The 12,647-nt window shown below is 36.8% G+C and overlaps 1 protein-coding gene and 1 long non-coding RNA gene across 3 annotated transcripts in view; one reads left to right on the forward strand and one right to left on the reverse strand.

Moving 5' to 3' along the window:
* Positions 1–10,203, reverse strand: part of LOC148188137 (uncharacterized) — an 11,891-nt gene extending 1,688 nt beyond the window's left edge. Inside the window, exons 1-3 of the long non-coding RNA XR_015778227.1 lie at positions 9,982–10,203; positions 7,251–7,476; positions 1–664 (exon numbers count right to left, since the gene is read on the reverse strand). The exon at positions 1–664 is cut by the window's left edge and continues 1,688 nt beyond it. This is a non-coding gene — a long non-coding RNA (uncharacterized LOC148188137). The remainder of the gene's footprint in view (positions 665–7,250; positions 7,477–9,981) is intronic.
* xirp1 (xin actin binding repeat containing 1) overlaps positions 4,085–12,647 on the forward strand; it is a 23,404-nt gene continuing 14,841 nt past the window's right edge. Inside the window, exons 1-5 of one of the 2 annotated variants that reach the window (XM_088085901.1) lie at positions 4,085–4,191; positions 5,662–5,805; positions 7,096–7,150; positions 7,254–7,499; positions 8,201–8,279. In XM_088085901.1, coding sequence (XP_087942027.1) covers positions 5,681–5,805; positions 7,096–7,150; positions 7,254–7,499; positions 8,201–8,279 — 505 coding nt within the window. In that variant the 5' untranslated portion in view covers positions 4,085–4,191; positions 5,662–5,680. Of the gene's footprint in view, positions 4,192–5,661; positions 5,806–7,095; positions 7,151–7,253; positions 7,500–8,200; positions 8,280–11,050; positions 11,284–12,647 lie in introns of those variants that run through there. The other variant, XM_088085902.1, reaches the window with a different exon arrangement.

Raw genomic sequence — 12,647 nt, forward strand, 5'->3', positions numbered from 1 at the left:
ACGTCTCTTGACCAAAGGTAATCGTGTGCTCGATCCCAGCCTTCATCTGGCAACTGAACAGGTCGGTTCCAGAGCCGAACCAGTTCACATCTTTGCTTTACAAGACAGGATTCCCATCCCGAGTCCCCATCTACGACACACTTTGCAGTGTACTTATGTGCACCAAGAAAACACCTCAGGGCTCGACTCTGAACAGCAGCACTTTCAGGGTAATCCCTAAAACCCCATCCTCCAGCAGCATAGATAAAACCCAACCAACCACTGAGTCATAAAGCTCGGTGAATGTTGAAAAAACAGTCTAGAAAAGCTGAAGGATTGAGCTGTCAATCGTGTCACAGCGTGATGACGAACATCTGTCAGGTCAAGACCCCGGAGAGAAGACGATGAGACCTGAGACGGTTTCTGACAGTTTGAGTCTTCGGCTGTGGGAACCATTTGTTGCATCAGCTGTTCAGGTGGCGGCTCTCAGACGACGCTGCAGGTGAAGACTCTGCAGGAGATCCTGAATGTGTCTGCGGTTGTGAGGCTGGTTGGAGACGTCTTACGGTGGAGAAATGAACATGCAGTTCACAGGCAACAGCTCTGGTGGACTTCAAAACTTGCATCATCTGTTGCATTGTGTTGTGCGATCAAACTGCACATTTTAGAGAGTCCAAAGGCACACCTGTGTGGTAATGATGCAGTTCAGTCAGATCTGCCTCACCTGTCAGGTGGATGGATTATCTCGGAAAAGGAGAAGTGATCACTAATATGGATTTTTATAAACTTGTGACCAAAATTTGAGAAACGTGTCTATGGAGTGCATCAAAAAGTCCTTAATCTTAAACCTGTGAAAAATGGGGGCACAAACAAAAGTGTTGCTTTTATATTTTTTGTCATGTGTGCATCGTGCATGCATTATCGGCATTTTACAGTAATGTTGCAAAAGTCAAGCTGCAGCCCAGAGTGCAAAGTAGGTTACACAACTCCAGCTTTCAACAGCAGCGATCTTATCTCGCTGCATGTGAGCAGCACAAGCCGTAACAGCCGAGCAGCTGTGTGATCGGGTTTGACATTCCCCCGTCAACAATGAGCCTCTTGTCAACATTAGCCAGAGAGCTGCGCTGACCTTTCTTACACACTTACAAACTGGCCTCTGTGATGCAGCGCAGACCCAAAAGACATTTGAGGGAAGCTGGTAGAGATGTGTTTCTCTGTACGTCTCTAATGCATCACGATGCATTCACAGTTACAGGCTGAAGTTGTGTGCATGTGCGTGCGTGTGTGTGCGTGTGTGTGTGTGTGCGTGTGTGTGTGTGTGTGTGTGTGTGTGAGCCCTGCAGCGGGAGCTCCTGAGCTCTCTGAAGTTGTACTCTGCTGCTGTCACATGTGGCTCCATGTGAGGCTTTGCAGGAGCACACAGCAGCAGCAGGAGGAGGAAGGAGACCTGCTCTGTTCTCAGCTGTTCGGCCGGTGCTGAGCTGTGTGTGTGTGTGTGTGTGTGTGTGTGTGTGTGTGTGTGTGTGTGTGTGTGTGTGACTCCCCCTCCCTCCCCCACACGCTCACTCACTCACTGATCGGCCCTCTGTTCTCCCACTGCAGCTGCTAAAGCACTGACAACACAACTGGAGTGAAAATTACTGCAAAAAAAACTTAAAGCATCGGGGTTCACGGTGACACTTTACAGGTGTAACACTTTGGGATAGCCTTACGCTCCCAATGATATCATCAACAACCAAAAATCAATCATAATAATAACATACTTGAAAGCATTAGGATGCACTGTGTGCAAAACTTTGGGATAGTCTTCCACTTTCAATCATATCATCAATAAAAATAATAATAATATTAACAATAACAACAACAACAACAATACTAATAAAGTAAATTAAGTTAATTAAAGTAAATAAAGTAACTACTAATAATAATGATAATAATAAACTTGAAAGCATTAGGGTGCAGAATGGGACTTTAGAGGTGAAAAACTTTGGGATAGCCTCCCACTCAATAATATTAGCAATAATCAATAATTATCAATAACAAAAACGCTTAGTTCTGCCACTGTTGCTGTGTCAGACTGCGCGCTCACCTGCCTCTCTGCTGTCATTATTTCTATAAAACTGTGATGCTCTGTAACGACACGTGTCGCTCTGGCTCCATCTCCTGGCTGTGACGTGATATTAAGTGTTTTTATTATTAAGAGACTAAATAAACACATTAAAGAGAAAAACATAGATAATGAAATAAAACAGCTTTTAGAGATTTACATGGTTTGACTGGCACTTTGATCATCAGGAAGTGTGCTATATTACATCACAATTTTCACTGGAAATATAAACAACAACATATCGCCACAAATGACAAACGCATGAGAACCAACAGAACCTAAAGTTGCCTTTCTTGCTGTAAAATCTAGATGTGTTTGCCGTATTTTAAAAAGTGCTGACTCTTACATCTGTATGATGACGTTATGTTGATTTTGTTTGAACACTAAGGAGGGCAAACATGTGAAACTCGGGGTTTGGGTTTGTCTCATAATTTCCTGCATTCTGGTAAAATCTCCTGCGGTGATTTTTACATTTTCTGCATCCGTTTATGGCGCTTCACTTCCTTAATTAACTTTAATAATTAACTTTGATTGCGTTAAGTCCTCAGCTACTTTTATGTTGTTACATGGATCTTATCTGTCTTGCACTGGCCGAGAAGCCAAAGCAGCTTTATTATCAGTCTCTGCAGACCGTGAAACAGCTGTGTGTGTGTGTGTGTGTGTGTGTGTGTGTGTGTGTGTGTGCGTGTGTGTGTGTGTGTGTGTGTGAACGACGTGTGTGCGTGTGCGTGTGTGTGTGTGTGAACGACGTGTGTGTGTGTGTGTGTCTCCTGCTGCAGTAATAAAGAGGATATTTGTAATTAGCGAACTGCAGATAAAATGCTTCCGCTCTGAGTTTTTGCATAAGATACAGAAACATGGACATCTGATGGGAGCAGCTGACAGAGGACACACAGGTCTACAACAGACATATGTGTTTAACCCTTTAAGGACTGTTTGGTGCATTTGACACGCTTTTCTTTCTTCAGTTTTTAATAATTTTGTTCATGCATATGATATATATTTTGGAAAGATTGTGTATTTCTGTTTAATCTTGGAATTTCCAGATCAGCTCCTACAAGAAGTCTGAAACTAAATTTTTACGTGCAAAAAAAATGCTCCATTGAAATCCATTCAAACTGACATTTTTGATCCTACAGCCATCAAAGCAGAAAAACATGACTTGTTTTATTTCTGGGTGTCATTCTCGGCTTTTGACTTGGAATTTGTCATTTTGACTATTTTCCATCTGATGAGGTCATTTTGACCATATTTGGCATATGGAGGAAATACATGCTGCAAATCACTGACATAACCTAGACTCTGATAATAAAAAATATATATACTTCACATATAGAATATTGAAAATCATTTTTTTTATATAATAACACGGTCACATTATAGGAAAAACCTGGCATTCAAAAGGTGAAAATTCTGAAAATTAATGAATATTTGATATTCATGATTAGGACTGATGTTGCTTAAAAATTAAACTCAATGAGTGTAGAAAATAATATTAATGTTTCATATTTTTTATAGCCTGATTTTGAAAAACGCATTTTGTGTGCAAAGCGATCCGAGTTTTTGACCATGCACAAAAAAAGTATAAAAATCAATATTGCTGCTATAAATTAACATATCGCAGACTGTCTTCATCAAAATAATACAAATAAACTTGGTATGTAGTATACTGAAAATAATTCATTTTTGTGGGGGTTTTTTGTTTGTTTTTTTTAAAACATGACAAAAACCTGACATTTAAAAAGTCTGAAAATCAACGCATATTTGATATTTATGATAAGGACTGATATAAAAAAGTAAACTCGATGGATCTAGGAAACAACATATATGTGTATCATTTTTTAAAGCTTGATTTTGATTTGTGCGTGATATTAAAGCGGGCCCTAAACTGAAAACCGGATGAATTCAATCTTTACGACGTGCTTTGCATTATAAAAACTTGTCAGATGATGTGATTGTAGATCTCATGTCCGGATGTCTTGAATCACAAGGTGCTGAAGGACTTTGGTCGGCGGTGATTGCCGGGTCTTGTGAGAGATGCTGCTGAACCATAATTCAGCCCCGCAGGCAGAGATGCACAGGTGACTCCTGCTTCTTCTCTTCAGGTACGGAGCTCAATTTTCTGATCATTTTTGCAAACAGAGCTGCAAAACCTTTTTTTTACGGTGACAATAATATCACTGCATTCTGCTTTTTAGCTTCTATATTTCTTTATCGTGATCGGTTATAGTAAAATGATCATGTCAAAATGTAGATCTTTGATTTTATCTTGTTTTTGGGGAGTAGGGGATCTCTTTTAGCAACTATATAATCATATATTGTAAAACAAAACAATCTTAAAGTGAGGAGTAATTTTGGGATTTCTGTCTGAGTGCGGGAGTTCATAAACATTAACAGAGTCATCTGACTGTCGGTGTGACGATCTGTTACATAATAACTCAAATGAAGTTAAACTTCAGCTGTTTGCTTCGAGGCAGCTTGTTTTTTTGTGCCGCTTTCACACGTCTTTGACACCTCTGAAACCTGAGTAAAGTTGTATGATTGTTTTTAAAAAAAAACAAACAAAAACACAGGCAATAACAAAAACTTGGAAAGAAATGTCCCGCAAAACTGAAAAAAAGGAAAAGAAAAGAAAAAATTAAAAGGAAATTATCAGAACATTTCCTTGGGGTGTGAGGGGGTTATTAAATATGACCAAAAAAATGGGAAAAAATGTCAAGACAATACATATAATATTATACATGTAATTCTCTAAGTTAAACTTTTGATACAAAAAGCCCATTTGATTTTGTTAACACTTTCTTGTACTTTTCCTTTTTTTCTTGGCTTTTTTCACCTAATTTTCTTGTAGCTTTTTACTGATTTCTTGCTAATTTTTGGGCAGTTTTTTGAAACAGGAAAAACTAAAAAAAACCCAACTTTTTTTAAGCACTTTCTTGATGTAAATTTCTTTTCCTTCTTTCTTTCGTTTTCTTTTTTTTTCAGGTAATTTTCTTGTAACTTTCTTCTGATTTCTTGCTAATTTTTTGGGCTTTAAAACAAGAACAAGAAAAAAACATTTTTAGCACTTTCTTGACGTAATTTTCCTTTTTTTCAGGTAATTTTCTTGCAGCCTGAGCATATTGGCTTATTTTTTAAAAAAAATGAAAAGAAGGTGATAAGCAACCTAAGAAGAGATGATCCACAAATTAATAAGAAATTAGTAAAAAATAAATAAATAATTGCCTGAAAAAAGTGAATCAAAATTATAATATTTTTTCTGTAGCATAATTTAGAATATGTATTTATGGTAATAGCAAATAAAGATATGGTTACAACAATTTTCCCTAGCTTTTTATTTTTTTCCCTAGACATTTTTCTCTACTTTTTAAAAAAAAAAAAAATTCTCCAAATCTACAAATTTGTTGCTCACTGCCTTTCCCTCCATTATTCCAAAAGAAATCAAACAAATTTGCTCAAGTTTCAAAGATTTAAACGAGCGAAAGGCGTCTGAAAGCTCAAAAGAAAAGTGACGCTGATCCAGGTTTTACAGGGTTAAAGGTGGACGTTCTGACAGAAGCGTTTCCTGATTTCAGCCGCTGTTAGAGGACCGTGATGGAGGCGTCTGGTCTGCGGAGGACTCAGTCCCTGAGGAGTCTCTCTGGGGTTCAGGAGAGGTCGCGGGTCAGGCCGGCTCTCACACGCTGGGACAGGAAGTCCGTGTCTCAGCTGGTGCAACAGTGAGTTCTGCACAATAAACCGCGTGTGCATGTTCACACGTACATGCAGCATTAAACACGGCTTCATGCTCACACGCTGAGATTAACAGCACTCTTTCCTGTGGAGGCCACTGATGGCTGAAAGTGTTTTATTCACTTCCTCTGCTCACAAATTGCCGTCCGGTTTTTGGAAATTTGATCCTAAGAGTCGCTGTTAATGATTTATTTGGTCATTTAGGATCTCTTTGTGGTTATTTTTTGTCTATTTGTAGTAATATTATGTCTAAATTTGGTAATTTTGTGTCTTTTTTGGCCGTTTTGTGTATGTTTGGTGTCTCTTTGTGGTTGTTTTGTGCCTCTTTGAAGAAATTTGTGTCCTTTTTTTCTCAAAATTTGTAGTTGTCTCGTGTCTCTTTGGGGTGTTGTGTCTTCTTTGGTTGTTTTGTGCATCCTCAGGGTCATTTTGCATCTCCTTGTTGTTTTATGCCTCTTTGAAGTAACTTGATGTCCTTTTTGGTTGTTTTGTAACTATTTGTAGCCATTTTGTGACTTTTTTGGGTCATTTTGTGTGTCTTTGTAGGCGTTACGTGTCTGCTTGTGGTTGTTTTGTGACTATTTTTTGCAGTTTTAAGTCTACATTTGGGAATGTTTTGTCATTTGGCCATTTTGTGTCTCTTTGTAGTTGTTTTTTTGCCCCTTTGAAGAAATTTGTCCCCTCTTTTTTTTTTTTGCCCATTTGTAGTAGTTTTGTATCACTTTGAGGTCTTTTTTGGCTGTTTTGTGTATCTCTGTGGTCTGTTTGTGCCTCAGTGAAGTAAGTAAGTAGTAAGTTAGTAAGTTATTACGATTTGCAGCCATTTTGTGATTTTTTTTGTACTGATTTTATGTCTAAATTTGGAAATTTTGTGTCTTCTTCTGTCATTTTGTTGGCCTTTGGGGTTGTTTTATGCCTCTTGGAAGTAATTGTGTTATTCCTGGTTTGTGTTAATTTGAGTGACATTTTGCAGGTGAGGGCCGGGGGGCCCCTGACACATGTGGCCCCTGTGCTTGGTTGGCCATCTCAGTAATCCATCCATGGTCTCGGGTTTAGGCAACTAAAGCACTTAAGTTTAGGCAAAGATCATGAATTCTGTTAAATATTAATAATAAAAGCAGGTCCAAAAATAATGCTTTTTAAGACTTGCACATTAATGAGCAACGTTTCCCTTCATGTTAACAGAATTCTCTCTGCACTTTTTTCTTCATTAGTTGCATATAAACGTAATTTGAGAAAACCAGTGTGAATAAATTTGTAAATGAATTTGTTAACAGTTACCAAAGCTGCTCTGAGCTCAGGGGAACTGAAAAAGTGGAACATAAACTTCAGGTAATACACTTTTTCTCCTATTCTTTCCTTTTTCATCGTAACTAATAAAAGTGACAATCAGTAAAACACTTTCCAAAAACACATAAAAAAATCAATTTACCAGGTGTCAGAGAGCTGGGGGGACGGCCGCTGGAGGAGCGGGGACAGTGTGGCCCTCTGGGGATCCGGAAGAAGCTGTAATCTGTCCAGGAGCCGCTCCATGGACTTCCTCCCGCAGAGGGAGTCTTCTTCAGGCACCAGAGCTCTCTGCGCTCTGTTTGAGTCCAAAGCCTCCAGTGACGCAGGGAGACGCTGTCCTCTGCAGAGCGGCAGAGCTCACAACACTCCTGCAAAGCAAACAAACATTCAGGTCTGCAAGATAAGCACACGTCACTATTTCGTACATGATTCAGCATATTTTACTACGCTGATTGTGATGCAACCCTCAGTTTTTATATAAAGTGCCAAAATCCTGACATATTAGTTACTCAAAATACTGCCGGTGTTGTACTGAAGTGTGTTTCCCCATTAAATTATGTTTCGCCCTGTTGATGCATAGTTCCCACCGCAGTGGTTAGGTTTGGTAGGGGCACAGATGCACAAGGGCTAGGTGAGTAAAAAAAATAAAAATACATTTTTTTAAAAAAAAGTTATCCTCATAAAAAGCATTTTTTTAAAATAAAATAACTTATAACAAAATAAAAACAAAACAAAATAACACAGAAATAAAATACAATTAAATTAAAAAGGGGCATCAGCAGCTCAGTGGATAGCTATCAAATAAAGGCCAAAAAAGCCCAAAAATATATTTTAAAAATAAATAAATAAAATAAATTAAAATAAAATAAAATAAATTAAATTAAAATAAAATAAAATAAAATAAAATAAAATAAAGTGGGGTTTTTTTTATAAATGGGAGTTTTTTCAAAATTGACATTTTTCAATTATTTTATTCACAATATCAATTTGTGCAATTTGAGAATTAACGTAAACTCGCCTATAATGATAGCAGAAGCACCAAAAGCAGTGTGCTGTAACTGTCTTCACTCCTCTGATGTTGTTCCTCCGCAGAGAGCCGCTCAGGTGGACGGAGGAAAGGTCACGAATGGACTCCCAGAGGGTTACGACAGAGCGTCCAGATACTCTCACGGTGAGCAGCGGTTTTGGATTTCATGTTTACCGTCAGTGAGATCTGAGAGGGCCGGTGGAGTCGGTGCCAGCGTTCCCTCAGAGGCGTGAGCTCACTGCTGTATTTTGGTGTCACGGTTACACTCAGTTGTTCCTAACCGTAATTTAGGGGCTTTTTGTGCCGAAACATAACTACAGAAACACAAAAAAAGTTACACATCCATGGTTCGAAGAAATGCACAATGCCAAAATTTGGCAATTGTGTTGCCAAAGCGGAGAATCCAAAAACAGAGAAAACTGCAAATGAATTAAATTAATCAGCAACAGCAAAAAAATCTCAAAATGCATTTTTAAACTCTTGGAGAACTCGTGTGGTTTGATCCAAGTCTTGTTCATCCGTTGTATGCGCAGTACTTCCCAATCACATGTATTTATTAAAAATCAAATGTTACTAGTTAACCCTTTAAAACCTGGTTAGACATCAGTTTTCTTGTGCTGCGTTCAGACGCCTCTCACAAGCTGCTTAACCCTTCACACAAATTTTTAAAAAAAAGCAAATGGTGATAAAGAAATCGACCCAAAAATTAGTCTTAAAAAAAGAAGGTAGAATTATTAGAAAATTTTCAAAGAAAAAAATTAAAAATGCCCACAAAACTGTATTTGTAATCATGATAACTACTTGTTTGAATTTATTTTACAGAAAAAAAAGCTTTTTTTATTTTATTTTTCTGCACTTTTTCGGGTAATTTTGTTTTTTTACATCTCTTTTTTCACTTATTTTCAGGTGATTTTCTCGTAACTTTTTCCTAATTTCTTGCTTTTATAAAACGTTTTTTTGGAACACGTCTTATGACGTTGCTCATTGTCTTCTTCCCATGTTTTTGAAAGAAATCAAACCATTTTATTTTGGTTTGTTTGTTTGTTTGGCATTTTGTTGTTGTTTTTTTCTTTCTTTTGCTGATGTGTTTAAAGAAGTCTTTTAAACTATATGCCCTATTTCTTTGTTGTTTTTAGGGAGCCTTGTGAACAGATTGTGGCCTGATTCTGGCATTTTTACACTTTGTGCATTTATTACATTATACATTATTACATATGTATATATATATTATTATACACATTATACATTATATATTTGCACTGTCCCTTTTTAATTAAACTAAACCTAAATTAATTCAGGTTTCAAGGGTTAAAACGCTTCAGCACACAAGTAACACGGCAGGGAAAGCACGCCAGTTTAAAACTTAGCTCGTGTAGATGAGTTGCCCAGAATCGTGCGTGGGACTGTTTTTGTGAAAATGCGCGTGTTTCGGAAGCGCGAAACATACGAGCGGAGAAATGAGACCTGGATTATTCTGTTATGTCACAGTTTGGATGTTCTTACATAGTTTTGCTGTTGTTAAAAATTGACCCTCTTTTACTCCAGTTCATCAAAAACGTGACCTTTAGGGGATTTTTCATGCACTTTTTTGTGTAAGAAAAACTTTGTGGAAAAAAACAGAGCAAGTAATTTATAATCAAATAGTGACTTTGTGGGTGAAGTATTCCTTCCAGGATGGAGGAGTCAGGTTTTTTAAGCGTCACCGTCCTGACTGAGCTGTTTAAACACTGACCTCTGTGATTTTTTGGCCGTGGGAGCGGCGGAGAAACAGCTAAATAAAGACGAGGATGTGGCGGCGTAAATATGTATTTGGCTTACATGCTGAAGATAGGAGTGAGGCTCTGACCGTGACGCAGACCTTGGCCTGTGAGCCGAGTCCTGGATCTGATATCGCTCCGGCGTGTCGCTTGTTGACACTGTGACCCTGAGAAGATCTGCGGTGTGACGAAGACACGGAGAGGAATGTGAGCAGAATCTCTGAGGATTACTGACAGAAATAATTTAACTCTTTGAAACTTGAGAAAATTGATTGGATTTCTTTTGAAAACATGGGGAAGAAAAGTCCAAATGTACCACAAATTGCGAGAAATTAATAAAAAGAAAATTACCTAAAAATGATTTTTTAAATAAATAGGGGGGGATTTTTTAAAATTAAAAAATAGAGAAAAAGTCTTTAAAACTATATTTATAATTGTAATCATTTTATATTTAAAAATATGTTACAGAAAAAATAGAATATAATGCATAAAATAAATATACTTTTTTTAATTTCAGCACTTTTATTTTTGTGTGTATTTTTTGTTTGTTTTTTTACTTTTAATTTACCATTTTTATTTTGCTTATTTTCATGTTGTTTTTTTTTAAATATATTGCTAATTTTTGGACTTTGTCTTATTACTGTTCATTGCTTACTCCCCATGCTTTTGAAAGATTCAAACCAGTTTGCTCATGTTTGAAAGGGTTGACAAATATTCAAGAAATATTTTTTTTATATTTCGTGAAAATAGTTTGTCTAGTCTTGTGTACAATATTTTGAAACTGCAGTATTCTTGTGGCCAAAGGATTTCAAGATAACAATATTATCACAATATCTATAGAAAAATGAGGAAATGTTGTAAATGATTCACACTTGTCTTCTCAAATTCAGTCAACTTAAATATTTAAGGCAGCCTGAAAACCTGTTTTTGAGTTAAAACAAATAGTTTATATAACAGAGGCAGTCTACGAGAGTAATCCAGTGGAATATATGTAGCAATAATCATAAGATATAGCCTCTTTAGCAGCGTTATCAGTGCGACACTTTACCAAAATAGGTATGTCTTTTTTTTATAATGCATCCCAACAAACGCCCACTGACACACATACTGCAGGACCCACCCAGAGCCCGTTATAGTGGGTGACAATGTAGCTATGGGAATGGGAGGTGGAGGGGAGCCCCAGTCCCTCGGTGACTAACAGAGGTGACTGACTCAGCCGAGCAGCAGCAGCCGCCAGCCCACCCTCCCAAAATAGCCACAGCCCTCCACCGAGGCAGCGGGCTCTGATAAAAATCAGCTGTCACCGAGGCCACAGAGAGAGAGCTCAGTCACAGAGAGGAGACACACATCACAGCGGAGATACACAGGCAACAGCGCTGGATGGTAGTTCAGTGAGTATTACTGAAAACTGATGCCAAAATTTACTCTATTCTGTAGTACAATGACTGAGAAAGATGTAACTGTTTTCATACTCCAGCACCTTATTTTGATTTTTAATCCGTGAGATAAGTGGACTTAACGCGGAGTTCAGTGGATGCTCCTTTCTGATATTTAAGCTCAATATTCAAAATATTACAGTTTCACATTGAGCCAGTGCTTTAATTAGTTTTAACCCTTTGAAACTTGGATCAACATCACTTTTCTTGCGCTGCGTTCAGATTTAAACCTTCAAAATCTGAGAAAATTGCTTTGGTTCTTTTGAAAACATGAAAACAATGAGAAGCTTAGCAATAACTGTTCTCAAATTGCAAGAAATTATTAGATTTGGAAAATATTTTTAAAAAGAGCTTGGGAAAAAAGCCCTAATCATAATAATATTTGTTAATCATTCCACAAAATTATTATTTTATTGAGCTTTTTGTTAGGTCATTTCCTTTAAAAAAATATTTTCTTTTTTTTATTCCATTTTTTTAGGTAATCTTCTTGAACTCTGTTTTTATTTTTTAAATTTATTCATTTTTTAAATTTTTTTCCTCATTGTATCTTCTAATTTTTGAAAGATTTCAAGCCAATTTGCTCAGATATTAAAATGGTTAAAATAATCTCCAAATTTGTAATTATAAGCAAAATTAAAGCTTTATTTATTATGGAATTTATTCTAAAAACTTGGAAAATTTGATCAAAAAGGGACAAAACAACTTGAATGCTTTCGATTTTGCTTTTATTAATGGTCATATCTTTATGATTGATGTCACTTAAAGTACTTGACCACAATCACATGAACAAAAATCAATCACTTTGGGAATATTTTGCCCAGATGTTTAATGTTTGGAGTACTCAGGTACTCAAGTACTGTACTTAACTGCTAACTTGAGGTACTTTTAGTTGAGTATTTTAATGTCATGGCAGTTTCTACTTTTACTCCACCACACTTCAGAGGGAACTATCGTACTTTTTGCCTCACGATAATTATTTATTCATTTTAGCTTCATTACAAATTTAGATTTTGCACTCAATCTATGAAAATATAAGTGCAGCTAAAAATTTGTTGGCAACTATTTTGATAACTGTGTGCCATTTAAATTGGTTTTACAATTTTGATTTTTTTTTAAAAGACTGAAATACATTTTCCTGATTTTAGCAGCAGTAAAGCAGCAACTCCAGTGTTCTGCAAAGGAAAATTACTTTTTCATCAGTGGAGTCTGGTGGCTTTCAATTCCCTGCAGGAAAAGGCTCTCTGATGAAAAGATAAAGCAGAGAAAATATTCTCAATATAGTGTAAACTTGAACTAATATAGATTTTTTTAGGCGGCTA

Source organism: Plectropomus leopardus, chromosome 12, assembly GCF_026936395.1.
Source record: "Plectropomus leopardus strain MGB_pleo_1.0 chromosome 12, ASM2693639v1, whole genome shotgun sequence".
NCBI classification, from domain to species: domain Eukaryota; kingdom Metazoa; phylum Chordata; class Actinopteri; order Perciformes; family Serranidae; genus Plectropomus; species Plectropomus leopardus.